Source organism: Aristolochia californica, unplaced genomic scaffold (assembly GCF_029961685.1).
Source record: "Aristolochia californica isolate CCGP_79_NKW_82.1479 unplaced genomic scaffold, dmAriCali1.0.hap1 SCAF_3, whole genome shotgun sequence".
Classification (NCBI taxonomy): Eukaryota; Viridiplantae; Streptophyta; class Magnoliopsida; order Piperales; family Aristolochiaceae; genus Aristolochia; species Aristolochia californica.
The window spans coordinates 6,914,980-6,938,225 of NW_027181992.1; the positions used below are offsets into that span (position 1 = coordinate 6,914,980).

At 40.9% G+C, this 23,246-nt stretch overlaps 1 protein-coding gene across 1 annotated transcript in view; it reads left to right on the forward strand.

Moving 5' to 3' along the window:
• Positions 1 to 22,957, forward strand: part of LOC137958815 (phosphatidylinositol-3-phosphatase myotubularin-1-like) — a 35,985-nt gene extending 13,028 nt beyond the window's left edge. Inside the window, exons 7-19 of the mRNA XM_068805965.1 lie at positions 1,546 to 1,835; positions 1,956 to 2,029; positions 2,140 to 2,203; positions 2,345 to 2,410; positions 2,630 to 2,729; positions 2,815 to 2,928; positions 3,087 to 3,256; positions 4,358 to 4,442; positions 17,107 to 17,316; positions 17,422 to 17,481; positions 17,597 to 17,661; positions 19,445 to 19,724; positions 21,739 to 22,957. Coding sequence (XP_068662066.1) covers positions 1,546 to 1,835; positions 1,956 to 2,029; positions 2,140 to 2,203; positions 2,345 to 2,410; positions 2,630 to 2,729; positions 2,815 to 2,928; positions 3,087 to 3,256; positions 4,358 to 4,442; positions 17,107 to 17,316; positions 17,422 to 17,481; positions 17,597 to 17,661; positions 19,445 to 19,724; positions 21,739 to 22,254 — 2,094 coding nt within the window. The 3' untranslated portion in view covers positions 22,255 to 22,957. The remainder of the gene's footprint in view (positions 1 to 1,545; positions 1,836 to 1,955; positions 2,030 to 2,139; positions 2,204 to 2,344; positions 2,411 to 2,629; positions 2,730 to 2,814; positions 2,929 to 3,086; positions 3,257 to 4,357; positions 4,443 to 17,106; positions 17,317 to 17,421; positions 17,482 to 17,596; positions 17,662 to 19,444; positions 19,725 to 21,738) is intronic.
• Positions 22,958 to 23,246: the final 289 nt, after the last annotated feature.

The following is a 23,246-nucleotide window of genomic DNA, read 5'->3' on the forward strand; positions in this document are numbered from 1 at the left end:
TATCAAGCGCTTTCCTGACAATGGGCTTAAGACCTCATTTTGGTTGGATGGTGGCTGGGTGACAATCCGTTGACCAACACTTACAACTCCCTCTCGAGCTTCTCCAACCTCCTCTTAGCCTCAATCGCTGATATCTGGTCACTAGAATTTTCAATTGCGTAGAGGTCTCACTGATTCAGAAGCTTTGGAGGCTTCCAACCTCCTTTCCAGCCTTGCTAATGTTAAAATGAGAACCTATATACCTGACACACTAATCTAGATTCTTTGCTCAAAAGGCTCCTTCACTGCTGCTTCTGCCTATAATTATATTCAAGGCCTCAGTACCTCTCAGCCTCACCACCCAGCTGTGCTGGCCTGAGCTCTTCTTGCCCCTACATGGGTTAAATTATCTTTTGGTGCGTCTACAGAAACAAGGTTCTCACCTCTGATGCCTTGCTCAGGCGTGGGACTCAAGTTTTTGATCCGTCTTGCCCCTTTTGCCAAATCACTCCAGAATCTGCCACTCACGTTCTACTTCCTTGCCACTTTGCCCAATCTATTTGGGCCAATCTTCTCAACAGAAGGCATCCAGTTGTGTTCCTCATCTCTTGTCCATGATCCAATTCATCACCAGTTCTTGGCTCCTTAAGTCGGTAAAATGCTAATCTCCAGTTGTGCAGATCACATTCCTTGGGCACTTTGGAAGGAGAGGAACAAAAGGAAATTTCAGCTCAAGTCCTCCACCGTCTCTAAGCTTGGCGAGCACATTGCCAGGCAGGTCTCCACTTGGTTCCTTATGAAGAAAGAATTCCTCCAACTCAGCAACTCTCATTTCCGGGGGAATTGGCGCATTGTTGCTGCAATGGTGGGAACTTCCTGTCCTTCAAATAAGACTGTCTGGGCTCCTCCTTCTGGCCACCTCAAGTTGATCTTTGATGGCGTGCCTTTGGCTGTCCTGGACCTGTGGGGTTTGGCGGAGTAATCCATGATGACAATAACAGCCTCCTACTCTCCTTCATTGGCCCTTTGGGCATATCCAATTCCACCTCGGCTGAACTTGTCGGACTGCTTCACGGCCTTATGATCTATTGGGACCGGTTCTCAGGTCCCCTTATTGTTGAGGGTGACTTCAAAGTGGGCATTGATTGGTGTGCCAAATTCAAGACTCTACCATGGCCACACTGGGACATCTTTTTAGATATTTGTAGCATCTCCTTCTCCCTTGATTTTAATTGGGTTCATGTTCCCAGATCTGCCAATCACCTTGCGGACTCTCAAGCTAAAAGGGGCTCATCCCTCCATATCCTTGATGTGCTGGGAGGCCCCACCTTATAGGTTGTATCTTTTTTTTTTTCTTTTGCTTTTATAAAACGAACACATTCCATAAAAAAAAATACTAAAATCTTTTTGAAAAATAAGAAGTTTTTTTCCCAGAAATTCTTCCCACAATTTTGTTCTCCAACCAACCCTTTCCTGTTTTAAGTGCAAGTCTCATAATTCTTATTGGTGTAAGGACTCTTGTTTTCTATAGAAGACCTAAAAAATGTTTACATTTATTTCTTACAGAGGCGTGCTGTGCTTGATGCACTCTGGCGGTGGACCAGACCACTGCATTTGTGGGATCTTTATACTTTTCAATGTGGACCTTCCAGATTTAATAATAGCAATCCCAAATTGCGCTTGCTAAATGAATACTGTCGCCTACTTGGGAAAGGCTCACACGATGTAACAAGTAGTGCCCTGGAAGATGGGTCCTTCTCAATTTCAAATGAATGGTGGAGAGTAAGTGGAGTAAATTCAAACTATACAATGTGCTCTACTTATCCATTTGCCTTGATCGTTCCAAAATGTATCAGGTATGCAGTTGCAGTGTTTCTCTTAATATTTCTTATTTGTCTAAATTATTTTAGGTGTTCATGATTTCAAATTAATTTGGTTATACTAAAACTGATATTCTTGGTGGGTTGTGATCCCAGTGATGAAGATGTAAGACAGGCTTCTACTTTTCGTGCTAGGTACCGGCTGCCTGTAATTTCATGGTGTAATCCAGGTGTGTACTTTGGCTTTCTGCTGTAGCATGGGTTTCACAAGTGAGTTTTGGGTTGATTAAATGAAATAGCTTTTTCATTATTGCACCGCTAAAATTTAATAATTTTGCAGGCACTGGAGCTGTCCTTGCGCGTTCATCACAACCTTTGGTTGGTCTGATGATGAATACAAGGAGGTATGGTGTTTCCCTTTTTCATCTTCCCCTCTCTCTTCTTTCCACAACACTGCCGCCTTTTCCTCCGCCAAGTTATGCATGGGATCTCTTTATATTGGTTCTTTTCTTGGTTGATTTCGTACTGACTAACTTGTTCTGCAGCAATGCTGATGAAAAACTCGTTGCAGCACTTTGCACTCAAGTAGCTGTTGAGATGGGTCCTCGAAGGTATGTACTAGTTCTCAGTATGTTTTCTTGCTCTTATCAGTTTTGGTTTTATTACTTATTCAGTCAGATAACCAAGCTTGACCTTTTGCTGCTTCAGTATTCAATTGAATCGTCTGTGCTTGTAGTATGATTTATGTTCCTTGTTTGTCATTACCAATTATTTGTTGTAATCATCTTATTGAACAGTATTTAATGTTTTTTTACTGCTGTTTTTCTTAGGAAGCTTTGCATTGCTGATGCACGGCCAAGGAAGAATGCTCTAGCTAATGGGGCAATGGGAGGTGGTTCTGAGTCATCTTCTAATTATTTTCAGTCTGAGGTCTGTTATGGTTTTATTGCTACTGTTTGCTTCTGCAGTTTGCTGCTGAAATAATTCTGAAATTTCTCTCTTCTGTCATTTATAGGTTGTTTTCTTTGGAATTGACAATATTCATGCCATGAGGGATAGCCTTGCTCGACTTCGGGAGTATCTTGACACCCATGGTGCCAATTCTTCTGATGGAATGTCCTCATTCTTGGTCAGTTTTTGCATCACACCCTCTTGAGATTTCATTAACGTGTCTCACTGTTTGTAACTAATATGTGACTCTGTTTCTTTTGTTAAGAAAGGCATGATTTGAGGCTATTTAACAGACATCTGGGCAAGTTAAAAGTGAGTTTACTGTTTTGATTACAGAGAAACGGGGGGTGGACTTGGGGTGGAGGGAACTTGAGTAGTATGTCTGCCTCTGTCTCTACCCTTGGAGACAGTGGATGGTTAATCCATATCCAGAGTGTCCTAGCTGGTTCAGCATGGATTGCTGCTCGGGTTGTGAAGGAATCATCTTCGGTGCTTGTACATTGCAGGTAGATTCCAAGTAACTTTTATTTGCCATGGTTAGATGTCTTTGGGTACAAGGGTTTTGTGTTTTTTCTGCACTTGTTCCTGTTAATAGAAATCATCTCTACTTTGTTTGCACAATAAAACTGGTTCTAGCCCTTCCAGAAAAAAAAAAATAACTACTTTTCTCATGTGACCTCTGAAAAGTTTTCGTACATTATGTCAGGCTGAGGTTGAGCTGAGTGTAGCCATGCTTGACTCCAGTAGACCTAAGCTCCAAACTCGATGCTCAAGATTTTTGTTGATTTTGTTTATTTGTTTTGGTTAAAATATTGGCTCTAACCTTGGGGTTATCATAAATGGCGTTTTAATAGCTTGAGACATGGTTTAGCACAACTATGCATGCGTAAGGTTTGGCTTTGTTCGAGGGACTTGCTCAGCTTGAGCTTCATTTAGGCTTGATCACGGTTAATAGGATTCCAAAAACATTTATAGAAATATCTGATGCCTTTCATAATTCATTGAATGTTTTTTGGTGATAGTTTTGGTGGCAGTTGATTTTTTAATTTAGTGTTTAACCCATGTATATTTATACATACATATGTGCATATACACATGCACATTTATATTTATTTTGTGATTTCTCTTGAAACAACTTTTAGTTGATGATCGGAGAAAGTATTAGACTTAAGTACCTGAGTTGCATGGGATGTATTTTGAGTTTCATCTTTTCATTGTTCCTCAATTAGCATAACTGATTTATATATGTCTTAACCGTGGTACTAGAAAACTATTCTCTTTGTGAGATTCAGCAGTTTTTCATATTCTAAAACAGTGGGTTCCTGAGTGTAATTATTGAAGAGTTATCTCCTGGGTTTTTGGTTCCAGCTGCTATAAGAGGCAATATTTCTCCTTGAAAGTTGATAAAAAATGTGATATTATGCCAAAATTTATTTTATTCTTGCTAGGAGTCAGACTTGTTGTTTTTACCTGTAAATTTAGTTGCTTGTTCTGTACTTCTGTTGTGAGTCACTATATTCGTACAGCCTGTTTTAGCAAATTTTTGGTGTTGCCACACATGATATGTAAAATTTTCTTATAACTAAGTCTCTCTGTTTGGGGAGCAGTGATGGATGGGATAGAACGACACAGTTGGTATCCCTGGCTAGTTTGTTGCTTGATCCATATTATCGAACATTTAAGGGGTTTCAGGTAATGTCAATGTAACTATTGTTTAAGATTAACTGCATTCTATCTTCTATATTTGTTTCTGTGGCTACAAGGGTTGGCATTTGATGAAATGATAGATTGTGTGCTGGTACAACAGATTTTATAAATATCTCCCTCTACGATATCTTTTGAAGGCTGTTTTGCATCATTGATTTTATGCACTGAAAATTATTGGGTTGATACCAGCATAAATATTTAGCATAAGATTGCTTAGCTGTTATATATCTTCAGAATTGGTTCATATGGTATTTTTACTTTGATTAATTGGTGTCTTAGGGCTTCATAGTTTTAGAGATAGAAGACTAAAAGAACTGCACATGCACAGAGAAAAACGAGTGCTGTAGTTAGAGATTTGATGTAGAGAGAGAGGTCATGGGAAGGAAGAGAGGGGATTGAGTAGTTTTCAATTTGAGTACATAAGCTAGTGCATGATAAGACACAAGCCCTTGTGGAAATGGTATTGTATCATCTTCAATTATGTGGGCTGGGCCTAATTCAGATCTCGAATAGGATGTTTTTGGTCTGCCATTAATTTAATTAGTGGCTAAATGGGTGGATTTTGTGTGCCATATAAGATGTGTGATCTCATATGTAGAGGAGGGAGACACAATACTCTTTTTTTTTTTTTTTTTGAAAATGGTGAATTTCATTCAAGGCAAAGTCAAAATAAAACAAGCACTTCCTTTACGACAAGTGATTGGAGGATGGCTCCTTGTTTAATTTGGGAGTCAGCTAAGGAATTAGCTTCTCTCCCTCTCTCTCAAAAAAAAAAAGCTAAGGAATTAGCTGACCAAGGAACATGACTAAAACCAATTAAACAAGGAAGCAATATCTACAATTTCATGGAAAACTGCCCAGTGATGCTAGTGGGGATTTGAAAAAGGAGCACTAGTTGATCACCGCCTTGAAGTCACCTTCAATGAGAAGAGGGCCACTCAAATGATCCCGAAAAATGATTCGGCCTTGGAGGAGAGCAAAGAACTCTGCAGATGTAGAGTAAGATATCCCCAATGGGCTGGAATATGAGATGAGACTGGAGCCTTTAGAATTCCTGATAGTGCCACCAAAGCCGGCCTTATCTGGATTGCCAAGGGCACTTCCATCTAAGTTCAGCTTTAGGATACTGAAAGGAGGGGGGCTTCTAGTATTCCAAGGCAGCACAGCGAGAAGGGGTGGATATTTGAGCTATGACACACTAGTTATCACGAAGAGGGAGTTTTCTCAAGCAATCAAACTCTTTTCTGGTGTGAATCCAAGTAGAGACGACCAATTATGCTGGTGTACACTTCCTCCACATTGGCGAATTTGTAGTGAAGTGCTGGTTATTTCTTTCTTTCCAAAACAACCAAGGGATATGCACTAGACATGCTGAGAGGAGGGTCTTCCTCAACCTTGAAAATTTTGTCCCGATGGCCATCTAACTAATGATAATAAGGTCCCTCGAGAAGCATAGCTGGAGACCAATCATGTTGAGGAAGTGCGGCCAGACCTCTAGGCGAAAGGGCAATGGAGGAGAAGGTGGGAAACTCTTTTGTCTTCAACATTGTAAGAGGGGCATTGGATGCTTGGTCATTATTGTCTCGTTTCCTAATATTATCATCCTAATATTATCAACACTAAGGATTTTATTGAGGGACCTCCACAGGAAGAATCTAACTTTAAGGGGGTGGAGAGGCGCCAAGTAATGGCAGCACAATGGGCTTCAGTGACAGAGGTCTAACCTTTGATGTGATCGTAAGTTGAGGAGACTGAAAATTTGCCACTGTCAGCATGCATCAAAAGCAGTCTATCTTGCTCATGGCTTCGGATTCTAACTGATCCAAGAACTGCAAGAAGGTTGCTGACATCATGGGCTTCTGCGTCGTTCAAGCTTCGTCGAAGGTGGAGATTCCAATTAGCATTGTGACACCAGGATTCAACAACAGTAATGGTAGGACGAGTAGGAAGACTGAATAGGGATTGGTAGGTGTCTTTTTAATGGCCCAGTTCCCCTTCACCAGTCATTCCAGAACTTAACTCGGTGGTCATCACTAACATAGTATCGAACAACAATGGCAAATGTGGGCAACACAGATAAAAAGGACCTCCACACAAGTTCGGGACAAATAGAGGTAAGACATGGGATGAATGAAAGGAAGTAATTTGGTAATCTGACAATGTTGGAGTTGAGAAGCACAAGGTAACCAGCTTTAGATAGGAGCCTCCTCTCCAAGTGGATAATCAACACTCCAATCTTTCAATCATCGGGGTCCATAGGTTTTTGTTTGGTCAACTATCAAACAAGGGGAACCCCAAGTATGTAATGGGAGGCGTGTTCAGAGAGAGTCCCAAAAAGGCGGCCATCGAGTGAAGTTCCACTTCTTCTAGGTGGTAACCCATTAAAGTGGTTTTGCTCCACTTATTCTTCTGACCAGACGTGAGTTTGAATAGGCTAAGGAGGGCTTGATCTTCTTGACTTGCTCAAAGGTTCCTTCTCCAAAGTATATGGTGTTGTCTGCAAATTGAAGAAGAGGAAAATCAAATTCTAGATCAACCCCTTCACCTCCGCCGCTCCTCGATTTCCGAAGCAGTACCACTCGCCTGCCATACGTCAACCTCTCAGTCCACATCACGCCACCCTCCCGTCCTTTCATTTTTAAATCCCTTCCCTCTCCTCTGCCGCCTAAATCTTTCTTTTCCCGAAGCCGTACCCCTCGCCTGACATCCCCGTCCCGCAGCTTCTCTAACTTGATAAATCCCTTTCCCCCCCACTCTCACCCACATTCTTGGCTCCTTATCAAGGATTACCCCCTGCGACCCCTCCTACCTCAAACCTTCCACATCCTCCATCCCAACATCCCGCACATCATCCATCCCAGCATCCCGCTCCTCTTGCCGTCCCATCAGACCCTCCCTCTCTGACTCAAATCTCCCTTTATACGGTCACCCCTCGAGCCCCGCTAAGCCCACCCCTCCTCTCTAATGAATCCACCTGGGATTTCGAACCCCCTTTTTACTCCCCTCCCCCCTTATATATTCACTCTCCCACTATCCTCTGCCCCACCCCCCTTCGTATTCTCTTCCCCCACTCAGACACCATGGAAAACCCAACCCCCAAAACTTTCACCCCTCCCCTGCACACCAATACTGGAAAACAAATCGCCAACACCCCTTTCCGGTATACCTATTCCAGAAAAAAGGAAGCAGGGAAAAATAAAGCCAAATTCTGCAACCCTGCACCTTCCGAAAAAAAACACTGACAAAGATAAAATCAAAGACACTACCCCCCCACCTTCCCCCCCTGCAAAACCCCCTTCTGTCCTTCCATTGGAATTTCCCCCTGATTGGTACGATCTCCCCCCTGCTTTCCCCTCTGGAATCCCTCCAATTTGGTCTGACCTCCCCCCAACTATAACCTCTGAATCTACCCTAGCCAAGACCTTCACTCCCAATCCGCGGGATGAGCTCCTCCTGTTTTTGCTGGAACAGGAACAAGACTTTCCACGAGAGGAATTTTCAGAAATGACGGAGCTTGCCAACATCTTTTGTGCGGGATACTCTGAAGCTGGCGCCGTGGAGCGAAATATCAACTCCCACCGTTCCCCATGATCGTTCTATTATGGAATGTTAGAGGTCTCGGCTCTCTGGCCAAGCGTGCCCTCGTCAGAGCAGCGCTTTTTGATGTTAAACCAAAAATTGCAGTACTTCTTGAAACGAAGATACAGTCTTTTGATTACTCAATTGTGTGTAATTTATGGTATGACTCCAACTCAGCGTGGGCGCATGTGGGTGCAATTGGCCATTCTGGTGGCATAATTGTCATTTGGGATCCAACTGCTTTTGATGCTATTTCCGTCATTCCGGGGCGATACTCAATCGGTCTCCAACTCCTGGATCACAACCTCGGTACTTCTTGGGCGCTAGCTTGCATATATGGGCCTACTCGTTACCGTGACCGAGCATCTTTCTGGGAGGAAATCTTTCAGCTTGTCCAATTGTGGGACCTCCCTTGGCTCATTGGAGGAGACTTCAATGCGACATTACTTTGCTCTGACAAAAGTCCTCCTGCCTCCCGAACCTCATCAACCATGAGAGCTTTTTCTGACTTTATCAATAGCCTTGCTCTCTCCGAGGCTCCTCTCTCGGGGAAAAAATTCACCTGGACAAATTATCAGAACCCCCCTATTTTGTCTAAATTGGACAGATTTTTTGCCAATATAGAATGGAACCTCCTATTTCCCAACACCTCTGGCCAAGTCCTAAACAAAATAGGATATGACCATTGGCCTATCCAACTCAATTCTCGGCCTGTTACATGGGAAAGATCTCCCTTTCGGTTTGAGAATGCCTGGTTATTAACGGAGGCTTTCTTCCCTTCTTTGAAATTGTGGTGGCTCGAATTGAAAAATCATCCGAACCCGGGCTGGGCCCTCCCTCGGAAACTCAAAGCCCTCAAGACAAAGATCAGAATGTGGGATAAAAATCACTGAATTTCTGCTGCTTCCCAGAAAGATTCGATTCGCCGCCGCATTTCTGAGCTGGATCTACTGGAGGAACAGAGGTTAATCTCTCCTACTGATTTTTTTATTAGAAATAATTTAAATGTTGAATACCTTACGTTTCTTTGTTCTGAATCTGTCCGTTGGAAACAACGTTCAAGATTTCGTTGGATGGCTGAGGGTGATGGAAATACAAAGTTTTTCCATTCCATCGCCTCGGCCAGGAGGACTAACCATATCATTGCTCTCTGTAACGGAGACCAAGTGGTAACGGATAGTGCCTCCATTTTTAACCTTTTGGTGAAGTATTTCTCAGAGCTATATTCAGAAGTCTGTTTCAGAAGACCAAAAATCCATCAGCTCGACTTCGAGCGCATCTCAACTGAAGACGTTGCTGATCTTGAAAAACCATTCTCCTCAGAAGAAATTGAACGGGTTTTGGTTGACCTTCCTAAAGATAAAGCCCCCGGACCAGATGGCTTTAATGGTGAGTTTTATCACTGTTTTTGGGACCTGTTAAAAAATGATGTTTGTGCCTTCGTTCACAATTTTCACCAAGTGGGAATTACTCACTCTGGAATCGGCGCATCTTTTATTGCACTTATTCCTAAAAAAACAAATTCGAAGGAGCCTAAAGATTTTTGCCCTATTAGTCTCACTTCCAGTTCATATAAAATTATTGGGCGTCTATTGGCTAATCGACTAAAAGCTGTCCTTTACAAGGTAATTAATCCTTGTCAAAGTGCTTTTATCCGAGACAGAAACATCTTGGACTCTTCTCTAACAGCTCATGAACTTCTTGATTCTTTCAAAAAATCTTCCCTTCCAAGGTTTGTTCTGAAAATTGATTTTGAGAAAGCTTTTGATCAGGTTGATTGGAAACTAGTGGATTATCTTTTTGACCGTATGGGTTTTGGTACAAGATGGAAATTTTGGATGAGGAGTTGTATTTCCTCTCCTTCTTATTCTGTTTTGGTAAATGGGAAACCCCGGGGATATTTCAAAGCTTCTAGGGGGATCAGACAAGGCGACCCCCTTTCTCCATTTATTTTTACTCTCGTTGGAGAATACCTTACCTCTCTGATCTGGTTTGCTAAACGTTCGGGTTGGCTCAGTCCTGTTTTTTCTGATCCAATCCAAGACGTTCCCATTCTTCAGTTTGCAGATGATTCGATTTTTTTTGGAGAAGGGTCCATGAGACAAATCAAACACATGAAAGCAATTTTGAACATCTTTGAATTGACGTCTGGTCAAAAGACAAGCTGGGAAAAAACAACAATTTTTGGATTTAATATTGATGCCTCTATTCTCAATTCAATGGCGAACTATCTGGGTTGTAAGGTAGCATCCGTTCCGAGTACATATCTGGGCTTACCTTTGACTCCGTTCCTGCCTTCGAAAACCTCCTGGTTTCCGGTTGTTGAGAGGCTTGAGAAGCGTCTGGCTTCTTGGAAAGGAAAATTTTTATCCAAAGCTGGTAAACTGGTTCTAATTAAATCATGCCTTCATCGAATTCCATCCTATTTTTTATCTTTGTACCATTGTCCAGCTTCTATTCGGGTTAGAATTGAATTTTTAAAAAGAAGATTCTTATGGGATGGGCCAAATGGGGAAAAAAAATTTAATCTTGTAAAATGGGTAGATGTTTGTAAGCCAATTGTAATGGGGGGCCTCGGGATTCGCGACGTTGCTACCACAAACAAGTCTTTGCTCTTAAAGTGGATTTGGAAGTTCAACATGCAACCCAATCTACTGTGGCGCCGAATGGTTGCAATTAAATCCGGAAAAGAGAATGGTTGGTGGACGGACGGGGGAAGATTTTACAAGTTATCCCCGTTTGGAAGAAAATTGCCAAACTCTTACCTACCTTCAAATCTGCCGTCAAATGCTATATTGGGAGTGGTACAAATACTCTATTCTGGTCGGATTGGTGGATAGGGGCTAGTTGTTTAAAGGAAAGTCATCCTTGTTTATTCCAACTGTCAAGATCTCGTAGCTCAATGATTTCTGACCACTGGCAGTCTTCGGGTGGTTGGAATCTTCACCTCAGGCGAGCATTAAATGACTCTGAAGCTGTTGAAGCCACCGGTCTGGTCAATTTACTTTCTGGTATGGCCTTAAAAAACTCTGCCGATACACTCATCTGGACGCCCAACAAACAAGGTATGTTCTCTACAGCTTCAACGTACCATCATATGATCTCATACCCGCCTCTCCACGTAGAACATCCTGCTGCTTTTGCATGGTTGCTCCCGATTCCTCCTCGCATCAAGTTTTTTATTTGGATGGTATGTCGAAAGAAAATCTTAACTTCTGATGCTTTGCAAAGACGAGGCATTTATACTCCCAATCCAGAATGCCCATTTTGCAACACATCTCCTGAAACAGCAGATCACACGCTTCTACATTGCGAATATGCTCATAAGATTTGGACCGAATTAATGAACAAAATCGGTTTATTATATTGCCCTTCGCCAGATTTGCAAAACACTATTTTAACTTTGGTTAGCTCTCGTCTTCCGAAGTTGGGGAAAATCTTAATATCTTGTTGTGTTGGGCACATTGCGTGGAGTTTATGGAAAGAAAGAAACAATCGCAAATTCAATCAGAAAGCTATTCCTCGGAATATTCTTTGTGAACAGATAGTCGGTCAAGTTAGCTCTTGGGTTCTCCTTCGCAAAGAATTCTATGATCTAAGAGCAACAAATATGAGGAAAAATTGGCGAAATGTTGTGAATATGTCTCTTCCATTGAAGGTTCCTATTATGGTAGAATGGACTAAACCTCCTCCTAGACACTTTAAATTAAATTTTGATGGAAGTGCTTTTGGGTGTCCGGGCCCAGCTGGATTTGGCGGAGTAATTCACGATGATCAAGCGAATCTTCTCTTCACTTATGCGGGTCCAATTGGAGTATCAGACTCTACTTGTGCGGAATTACATGGCTTGCTCAACGGACTGAAGCTCTTCAAAAAAAAAAAAAAAAGGACGGTGTTCTCTTGGTTGAAGGGGATTCTCAAGTTATTATAAATTGGTGCTCCAAGCCATCAAAACCTCCTTGGCGTCATTGGAAGATTTTTGATGAAATTTGTAATTTAACTTCTGGTTTATTATGCACTTGGAAGCATGTTCCAAGATCCGCTAATCATTTAGCCGATGTTCAAGCAAAAAAAGGTGTTACCCTCCAACATCTTGTTGTGGAGGAAATGTCTTTTTAGTTTCAAGGTTTGTAATTTTTCTTATTAAATACATTTACAACTCTTCTAAAAAAAAAAACAAGTGGTCTAAGGTTGTTAACAGAGCGACATGGTGAGCGGGAGAGAACGGCTGCGAGTGAGAGTGAGACTTAGAGAGAGAGCAAGAATCCGCGAGAGAGTTCAACTCAGGGATAGACGAAGAAGTGGACGGCAAGATCGATGACGGGAACCTGCTTCTCCAACTCTACCACTGGAATGAAGACGAGACCCTGCTACTTTTGCCTTGGAGCATCATCATCGCGAAGAACAACCACCTTTGAAGCCCCCATGTGGAGTGACGGTATGGCAAAGAGATCCTTCTTACTCCATCGGAGACACCAACTACTTAGTTGATCGACCGGGACATTGTACAAAATCAATGAGATTCGATTGTGGATCTGGAATGGGTGACTATTCAATCGAAACGACACAGACGGAAGCTTGCTTCATCGGGTCAACAACAACTCAGGACATACCGATCCGGCAACACCTCCTTCAGCTTCTGCATGATAAACAATGGAGTCAGGATAACCAATGCGATTAGTAGAAAGCAATCATTCATCACAATACCGGTCATCGCTGCAAACAACTTTGTCAAGATCTTTGATGCTGTCACAGTGGATTGGCAAACTGGCAGAAGGACTCTGGAGCTTTGGACTAACAACATCACCTTCTACATTTCAGTCTTCCAATATCAGGGGATCGCTGAATGCAAGATTACTTAGTACCGTGACAGAGCTATCATTGCAAGAATCTACATTCCAGAAATGACCAACTCCAAATTTGGCTGGACACTTTTCAAGGATGAAATCATCAAACTCTCCACTCTCATTCTCCCACAACCACATTACCATTACCACCCTCCATCTCCATCCCATTTTTCGCCACTACAATCTACAAATCCAGAAACTCTGCCTCATCACCCAACTCCACCATCTTCCCCTCCACCACAAAACATCACAAACACCAATGCCACCTTTCCAAAATACAAAAAAATCACTCCAAACCCCATCCTCACCCCTCTCTCCATCTCTGCCACCACCTCCACTCACAACACAGCCCTCCCACGCCCCTTATGATATTCCTACTATAGCCATTCCACCTGACCTTTGGGATGTTGGCGAAAAACTTTTCTCCCTATCTATTGTTGTCACTACCACCAAAATTTGTACCTTCATCCCCTCTCTACCTCATTGGATAACCTCCCATCTTCAACTCAAATACAACCCAACATTCTCTTTTCTTCATAACAATGACTGGCTCATCCACTTTCTCACTGGCGATGACAAAAGGACAGCTTTACTAATACCACAGCCTATTCCCCATCCAGATATCACCAACATCACTGACTGGTCTTCCACTCGCCCCAACAACATCCTCGATCAATGGATCTGCGTTTACCGGCTGAACTTTGGCATGATCATACATTCAACATGATCGGTCAAACTTTTGGCACTCTCTCATCTCTTGATACTTCCACCACCATGAAATCGAGACAACAGAGCAAGGCTCTTCATCATTCCAAACAACCCATACCTTGACACCCAATTCATCAAACTATCTATCAACGACACACTCTTCTGGCTCCAGATCACCTTTGAAGACCTCTTCTATTTAATATTATGGCTGAATACTAATCAATGCTGATCTTCACTGCCCACTATCTCCAATGGTTTGAACCCGTTGCCTCCCAGGCAACTTTCAACATTCCTTTGCTGCAATTTGTTGACGACACAATGATTTTTGGCGTCGACTCAATGGAACAAATCTAGCATTTCAAAGCTTTGCTGAACATCTTTGAGATAACCTCTGGATAGAAAATTTATTGGAAGAAGAGCTCTTTCATCGGTTATCACATTGATCCTTCTCTTTTCCAAGATATGGCCTCATATCTGAATTGCAATATCAGCTCCCTGCCCACATCTTATTTAGGCCTCTTGCTCTTTGAAGGTAGATCTTGTAAACATCTTTGGGATGTGGTGCTGGAATGTCTCGGGCGTTGGCTTGCATCATGGCGTGGGTGTTTCTTGTCTAAGACCGGGAGACTTACTCTCATTAACTCATGTCTCGTTGGAATTCCCAATTATTTCGTATCTTTCCTCCACTGCCCAATGACAATTTGCCGGAAAATTGATGGGCTCAAAAGAAATTTCCTTTGGAAAGGCGCTGAAGCTGGTTTCAAATATCACTTGGTCCGATGGAGTGACATCTACATGCCCAAAATCAGAGGCGGGCTTGGCACTCGGCAAACCCAAAATATCAATAGGGGCTTTCATTCTTAAATGGTTATGGAGAGGCCGATGATTGCCTCCTGTCTTGGTTGGACCTCGCCTTGGTGGATTACTGTGGTGTTCTCCACGATATTTTTTTATCTTATCACCCATATTCAATGTTATTGAACTCACACCCCGAGATCAGCAAAATCGTTTGCTGATTCTGTTGCTAAAAATGAAGCCCTCCAATCCCTGGTTGTAGGGGGAGAGCTCCTCTAATCTTCTATTTTGTTGTGCTTTGGTTTTTGCTACTAAAATATCACTCTATTAAAAACAACAACAACAAGATTGACTAGTAAGGGGGGGAGTGGATCTCCCTGGCGAATACCTGGAGTACCTTTGAAGTAGCCATTTGCTATGCCATTAAGGAGGATGGAGTACGATGCTGAGGTTTTGATCTAGAAATGCCATCAGTCCCCAAATCCCATGCGGCCAAGTATATCGTCCAACAACTATCAGTTTACGTAATCCAAGTGTTTCTTTAGATCAAGCTTGAGGATAATCCTAAGTTTCCTAGATCTTTTAAAGTAGTCAATTAGTTCACGAGCTGCCATCACTGAGTTCAATATGCTCCTTCCCTTCACTAAAGCACTTTGACCTTCATGAATAACCATGGGAACAACAGTTTAGAGCCTATGGGCTAGGAGATGGGCCATGATCTTGTAGGGGTTGGACACTAGATTGATAGGTTGGAAATCACATGGGTTTTCCACATCATTCTTTTTAGGAACAAGGGCAACAAACAAAGCCCCCATAGCTCTGTAAGTAATTCCTTTGTGGTAGAAACTTCGGACCATACGTTGTATGTCCCCTTTGAGCGTCGACCAACCTTTTGTAGAACTCACAATTGTATCCATCAGGGCCATGGTTGTTCAGCAGTCCTAGAAAAGTATTCTCAATTTCCTTTGTAGATATGCGTAGTTCTAGCAGAGAAGCCACAATTGGAGAGATTTTGGATAGGTGAATGTTTTGCACTTTGGGCCTGGAGAAACATTCCACAAAATACAGATCTGCAAAGAAACTTATGACGACATTAGTAATAGAGGCTTTATCTGAAGTTACTTCATCATTAACACATAATGAAGTAACTAGGTTGTGCCTCAGCCTAGTTGAGGCAATAACATGAAAGAATTTGGTGTTTTTGTCACCCTCAGTCAGCCATTTAAAGCGAGCTCCCTGCTTCCATTGGATTCGCTTGCAATGAGAGATATACTGGAATTTATTTATTGGTGAAATATGAGTGAGAATTCAGCAGAATTGTTCCTCAACATCATCAGGGGTAGCGATCTGAGATGGAAAAGACTCCTCCTCTGCAATGGCAGCAGTTTGGCGATCCAAGGACCATCCTTTTAGATCGGTTTTCAATAATTTGAGTTTCTCTTTTTTTTTTTGAGTAAAAAGGTGTGAATATATTACTAAAAAAAAGAGAAAATATACAAATACCTTACAGAACAAGGGCTTCCTCCACAACAAGATGTTGGAGGAAAACGCCTAATTTAGCCTGATAACATTAATATTGGATGACCATTCAACAACTAGATTATCAAAATCCTCCAATAGCTAGGAATTTTCAAATCTGAATGGCTTGGCAATCCAGTGTCCTTTTGGTTTCCAATTGAATTGGCTAGTGGTCAGATCCAGCACGGTTATGTACCCTTTCAGCGGCATCTTCATAAAGCCTTAGCCAGTCACAAGTAGCCAAAAATTGATCAAGCTTGGAGAGAATGGGTAGTTGCTGTTCATTCGACCAAGTGAAAGTTTTGCTGGAGAGATTGATTGTGTCGAGGTCATAACTTCTGATGAAATCAGCAAATGTCCTCATTGAAGAGGTGATCTGATTGGTTGGGGAGGACTTCTCATTATAGTAACGGATAGCATTGAAATATCTCGCTCATGGCCATGATTGATGCATGCATTGGGTAAAGGTAAGAAGCTCTTCCCAGAAATTGTTACGATCCTTGTATTGTGTTGGAATGTAGACAACTACCAGGCACCATTGGTTACCAGAATTTTGATGAAGAAGTTTTAAACCTATAGTGTAGGTTCCCAGCTCCACATCAAGAACATCAATTAGATTAGAGTCCCAGAGAGTAAGGACATGCCCGAATGACCCACCATATTGATTGCTTTCCAATCCAAGGTGGTGCAATTCCATAGGTCTCTGGCGGTCGAATCGACCATTTCTTGAGCCTTGGTCTCTTGAAGAATGACAATGGAAGACTTGCTGGAGGCTAAAAGGTTCCTGATTGTGGCTCACTTCGGCTGAGAGCCAATTCCTCAAACATTCCAGGAGGTAATGATTATTTCTTCCTGGATTTTGGTTTTGTGTCTCCCAATTCCTCCATGACCCTATGTTGCTTTCCTTCATAAACCACTCCCATGATTTTTGCCAGTTCTATCATTTGTCTCCATGTTTCATCATCGTACTTTTGCCTTTCGGACTGGAGACATTATACCCTTGTCAAAGATATTTTTGTCATTCTCTATATCTTAGTTAATATCAATTAACAATAGTAGATGTTAGGGTTGCAAATGTAATGAAATCTCAAAAGTAGCATGACCATGAATTTTATCTCTACTTTCCTGGGGTTTGTGTAATATCACACTTTTCTGAGGGTTTCTGTGTAATTGTGTAATAATCTGTTGTTGTGTTCTTCTAGGCACTTGTTGAGAAGGATTGGCTTGCATTTGGGCATCCATTTTCAGATCGTATGGGAATTCCTACTATATCAGGAAATACTGGTGGACCTGTTGATTTATTACGTCAGTCCTCTGCTGGGAGTATCCCAACGTCTCCCCTGCGCACATCCTCAACTGCTGCTTCGTCTCATGCACAGACATCAAGCAATTACTCTCCCATATTTTTACAGGTTATTTAGAAGTTTCTGACTCTGATACTGCAATCATACTTGCAGTGATTTGCAGCTCTGCTTCTAAAACTCAATCTGATTTGGTATATGCTATCTGCTTTGTAGTGGGTTGATTGTATTTCTCAGTTGCTACGGATGTATCCATGCGCTTTTGAGTTCTCCTCGGTTAGTAATCTCATTGAGTACATAAAAGCTTGTTTTTGTTGGCTGAATGAACTATAATTCTGCTGTAAATGGGGGGAGATTTTTCTGATTTTTATTATCTAATTCGGTGATGCAGGCCTTCTTGGTTGATTTTTTAGATTGCATGCTGTCCTTTCGCTTTGGAAACTTTTTATGTAACAGGTACACTTTCTTTGGTATTACTCATTATGCATACTACTGATCCACCCAGTTTAATTTTCCTCTTCTTTTTCTCTTTTTAGAAATGTTATTAAAGAAGACCTTTGATTTCTCACATTCATTTCGTGCTGTAGGTATTTTGTGCTGTGCTGGGTACTTGTAGTAGGGCATTTTTGGGAGTTATGTGCTAGTGCCTCTTAGGTTTGCTTTGGTATTTGGCAACTAAGGTTCTATATTTGAAGGATTAAATAGAGAAATGGGACGAAACATTGTATGCTTTAGTCATTAATATCTATGCACATTAAATTCACTGAGAAGTTACTTAAACAAGATAAAGAAACCAGATTACAACAAAATCTAAATGCATAGTGGATAAAAGGAATATCTTCATGGTACTGTTCATGCTCATATAGCTAATGGTATAATTAATCCATTTCTTCTAATATATAATAAGTTTAGGTTATGGTTTTAAAGGGATATGGGAATTGCGGTCTAAACAAAAGGTCTGTGAGGTTTAAGACTCACAAGTCTTTCCTAAATTTGATTTATTTACCTCCTGAAAGAAGTTAAGTTTAAAATGAAAGAAAAGTAGTACATAAACAGTGTTGATTTTGCAGGGAAAAAATGTGTGGAAAGATTAGGGTTTACAGACCCCTCTGCATTATTTATAACTTAAAAAAAATTATAATTACATCCCTATCACTATAACATATAAATCTTAGGAACTACTTTCTACTGGGAATGACTTTTCTTAAAAAATGAGCACAATCAAATAACATTTAAATTATACCTTCTAACAGTCCCTCTCAAGCTGGATCGTATGACTTCAGCTTGTTACAATTATGTGTCATACTTCTCATATTAAGATAAGAAAAAGGGAATCCTTGTAATTTTGCTCCTTTGAGCCTTTTAATATAACTCAGCATTATTTCAAAAAAGAAAAAAGAAAAGAAAAAGGAAAGTACAAAATTGATCTTCAAAGTTTGCAGCTTGTCATTGCTTTGTGGTCTGAGGAGGTCTTTTGGTTCTTGAACTTGGACTTGTAGAACTTGGAATAAATTTCATCATCACTTGTATTCTTATACTCTTTGTCTCGCTCAAGCTAGGGAAAACATGCTAATTGTCACGCTGCTAGATCGAGCTAGGATTCATTGAGCCAAATTGTCACATGATGCTACTTTACTTCCCTGAGGAGACTTTTAAATTTTGTATGCCATCCAAGGCATGGTGAGATGAGAAGGGAGAAGCATAACTTCTTTCCAGAGTCAACAAAGGGTCAAGTTCACTTTCTGTCAAAGAGGTGGCAATAGTACCTGATATTAAAAGATTTTTCTGCCTTTCTGATAACTTTCTCTTACTTCATTCTGGTTTGTCAAGAGGTTGCTGACAGGCAATTCTGTCATCTAGAAATATGAAAATACTATTCTTCTCCTGGCAAGTGTAACATTAGTATTTCTTTTTTGGCCTTCGAGTCTTATTTTCATCTTTCCGATTGCACCCTTTCATTGGAGGGTAAGGTGCTCTTCCCTTTTCTTGCTTGCCTCTGTAAATTTCTCATTTCTGAAAAAAAGGTGCTCTTTCTTTCTTTAGTGGGTTTTACATTTCCCAAAAAAAAAAAGAGAAGGAAAAAGAGGGCTTGAGAATGTGTGGTCTATGTTTGACTGCTTTTTTGTGGATATGAAACAGTATCTGTGAATAGGATGCCTTCATTTACAATAACAATTTGAGATCCTAAAAATCTTACTGCATTCAAGAACCTTGTTTTGATGATTGTCTTATATCTCAGTGAAAAAGAAAGGCATCAGTCTGGCATTTCTGACAGCTGCGGGTGCATCTGGATGTACTTGGCTGATCTTCGTGGTTCTGAAGGATGCTCTCATACACACTTTAATCCCTTCTATGATCCTGTTAAATATGATTCTTCACTATTGCCTCCTGCAGCAGCACTGGCTCCAAACATTTGGCCTCAATTCCATCTTAGGTGGGCATGTCCTGCTGAAGCACAAGCTGGGGAACTTGAAACACAATGTCGTGCAATGGCTAAAAAGTTTACTGATATTCAAAAGGTGTGTCTGATCTGTTCCCTACTTATTTTTTATGGCAAGAAATTAATTTGGCAATATCAAATTATGATGTTCAATTCAAAAAAATGTTAGTATTCATTTCTACTATTATGTTGGGAAGATGTATGTACGAACACGAGCATTAATTCTGCCATTAACAGAAAAACGAAAATGCAGGCATTTACATTATGTAGGTATGTTTGTATGGAAACATATCTACTATTATGTGTAGCAAAGGTATTGTCTGTTAAAAGTTTTTGTTCACTATGGTTTAGATTAGGTTGATTTTGACTACATTGATTGCTACAGCAGCTGAAACATGTTTAGTTCTCCTTATCAAATAAGATGGAACTGAGGGAATGATGGTTATGCAGATTGGATTGTTAGGAGGACATTGACCTTTGAAATGGGTCAACCTGCTGCTGTTTAAAGTTTTAGATAAAAATTCTGAGAAGCACTACAAGATAGTATTCATCCGGAGGTGTAGTTTTTAGTAAAAAAAGACTGCTAAAGATATGTGGAGTGATGCTTCTCTCTGTATGTCACTAACCTTTCCCTCTTTATATGTAAAAAATTCAATGCCTTGTTTGTAAGCTTTTAGGATACACTTTCTATGTAGGTTCTTTTTGTTATGGTAACAAGAAGCTTTTCCTTGAAAAGAGGAAGGAATTCTTTTTTTAAATACATAAATACACGGGCCAGTGCTATGCTGGTAAAACCAAAGCTTTGTGGACCAAGGTTCATCTCCTAAGCTCAAACCTAAGTCCATGCATGTCTTACTCTGTCATCCGGTTCTTCTTTTCCAGCCCAATACTGGTAGCTTCCTTCATCTATCTATCATTTACCTTCTATCTGACTGAACGTGAGCTACTTTCAATAAAGTAGTTTAAACTCCCCGAGCTCCAATTCATTGCACCTATTCTTGACAAAGGTTCAAGAAAAAACACAAGTCACCTCACCTCTCCTATTCATTGTCGGCAGATCCTTTGCAATCTTTCCGAGCAACTACCCTCAGATTACCCTGCCTCCAAAATCCTCTCACCACCTTCCTGAATGGGCTCTTTCTGATTAGTGACTTAACATGGCCCCCTAAAGGAGTGCTGGCCTGAAAGCATATCAAGAGGACTTTATCAGTAGATGAGCAGTGGAATTCTTAGCAAGCCTCAAGACTGTCCCAAAGCTGTCTTTGCCGGATAATGAATTTCATTTTTTGTTGCCATTAAGCATATTGGTTAACATGATCATTTTATTGTGAAATATAAGAGGTCAATAAAGAGCAGCTGTGAAAGATGAAACTCACTGTTTCTCACAGTATAGTTGGTAATAACTAGGCCTTGAGTCACATGAAGCAATTGATTTAAACTTTACATCGGAAGTTTTACATTTAACAACAAAAACCTGCTAAGGCTCGTTCCTTCTTTTTGTTGGAAAATATGGTTTCATAAGCTTGGTGCATGGACCAGTATATGGGAGACAAGGTCCTTTCTAGGGAAACTTAGCGATCAGATCTGGAGTTGGGACATTTGGTAACTTTTTCCTCTTAGATATGGAAACTCAATTCCATTATCAGAGAAAGGAAAAAGATTATGGCTCTGTTGCTTCACTCGCCGACTCTCTCTCTCAAAATGTATATTCAAGTAATATTATTTTACTTCTGGAAATGTATTCATGCAACTTCAAGCGCACTGAACCCATTGCTCGTCTTTTTCTGTGCTATATTTATGTGCTTGTAGCTTCTTCAGTCTTCTTATTGAAATCAAATATTGAAGGATCACGAGAAACACTGGATGGACATTTTGGTATTAGCCTTCTCAGAACTAAACTATAATGGTAAAGGATGAGAAGAAATGGGCAATTGGTTGTTCATATTTTTGTTGTCTAGAGAAAATGGTGAACAATTGTGGGTTGGGTTTGTTTTCCTTGTGGCTTTAATGTAGTCTATGAACACTGATTGAATGGAGCCAGAGTTTACTTGTCCAGTATGTATTTAGCATTTTATCATTTGTAATAATTTCAGGCAAAAGAAATGGCAGAAGCTAAGGCTAGAGATGTCATAACCAGCATGGAATCACTCACAGTAGAGTTAATGAAGGAGAAGAAGCTCAGCACCTCAGCAATGGACTTAGCGAAAAGAGCCTGCCGAGAGAGTCTTGCTATTAAACGAGCAATACAGTCGCTTGGATGTAAAGTGCATTTTTCGGGCACAGGGGACTCTGCTTTAGATGTAGGAAGCACACCTCTTGAAATCAAGCAGAAATTTGTGTATCCTTCTGCTAAAGATTTAGATGATGATGCACAGCTAGAGGAAGAAACAGATCTCTCTGTTTCTATTTCGCTTGTAGAAGACAACATTGTATCCAACGATCCCGAAACTCGACATTGTGAACCTCTTTGTCCATACCGTACTAGAGAAGGATGCAAGTGGCCTGATGCTGAATGTGCACAATTTGGAAGCCAGTTTGTGGGGTTGAAGGCAAATTTTGACGCTTTTGACCGATTGTCAATTTATGATTGTTATTTTGGGTCTGATTAGAAAGCTTGGGATGCATTGTCATCATTCTGAGGTCTCAGATAAGATTTATTCTGTGTTCTCAAGGAGATCTACAGAATTCAGTCATTCTCAGGCAGGATGAGCGAACTTCAAATTTCAACCTTCTCAAGCCATCAAGAAGAGCTCGAATTGGTCTCATGCAGGATTAGAGCTCGAATTGGTCTCGTGCAGGATTAGAGCTCAGCAGGCTCTCAAGCAAAACCTAGCGAATTCATTCTTACCAGAAGGGCAGGAGCCATGGAAATTCTTGCTAGGATTTTAGTGGAGCTCAAAACTGTTATAAACTCATAGACGAACCAGTGACAACTATCAGAGCAGGGTGCGGGTACAACATGATGGCATGAACTTTTTAACATCCCCTGAGCTAGATATCTCTGCCTTTTCAAGAATGTGGGGAGGTTGTAAAAAGAATAAAGTTTCACCAGAAAGACATGGGAAGATCGTGGCCAACAGTTTTGTGGAAATGGTGCTCCATCCGCCCATTGCAACTGCCTTAAGAGTGGTTTTTTTTAACTGGACAGAAGGTTCTGTGCCACTGCATTTTCCTCGTCTCAAGACATGGAATTTCGGCAACCGAGGCCGTTCCCCTCAATAATGTTTTATTTGATTATTTTTCCCCTTCTATTTTGTGTACAGAAAACACATGAATCAATTTTTTGTGAAGGGTATACTTATTGTTATGATGTGTCACAGTGTCTGCATTTCCTTGGTATTTGTTTGTGCATCTCCAGTCTATCTGCTTTCTTATTTTACATGTACTTTTTCACCTGATTCATTGCGATTTGCAGACTTAAAATGCTTCACAGTGCTAGTCGTAAAGTTAATCAGTGACATCTAGCACCCTTGGGACCCAACTGTCCAGTGCAAGTTTTGAAAAGGAAGTACCTCCAAAAGAATAAAAATAACTCATTCTAAGTATAAGACATTCTTCAACAATACCCATTTGTCACAAATGAGAATCTGCGTTTTGTATG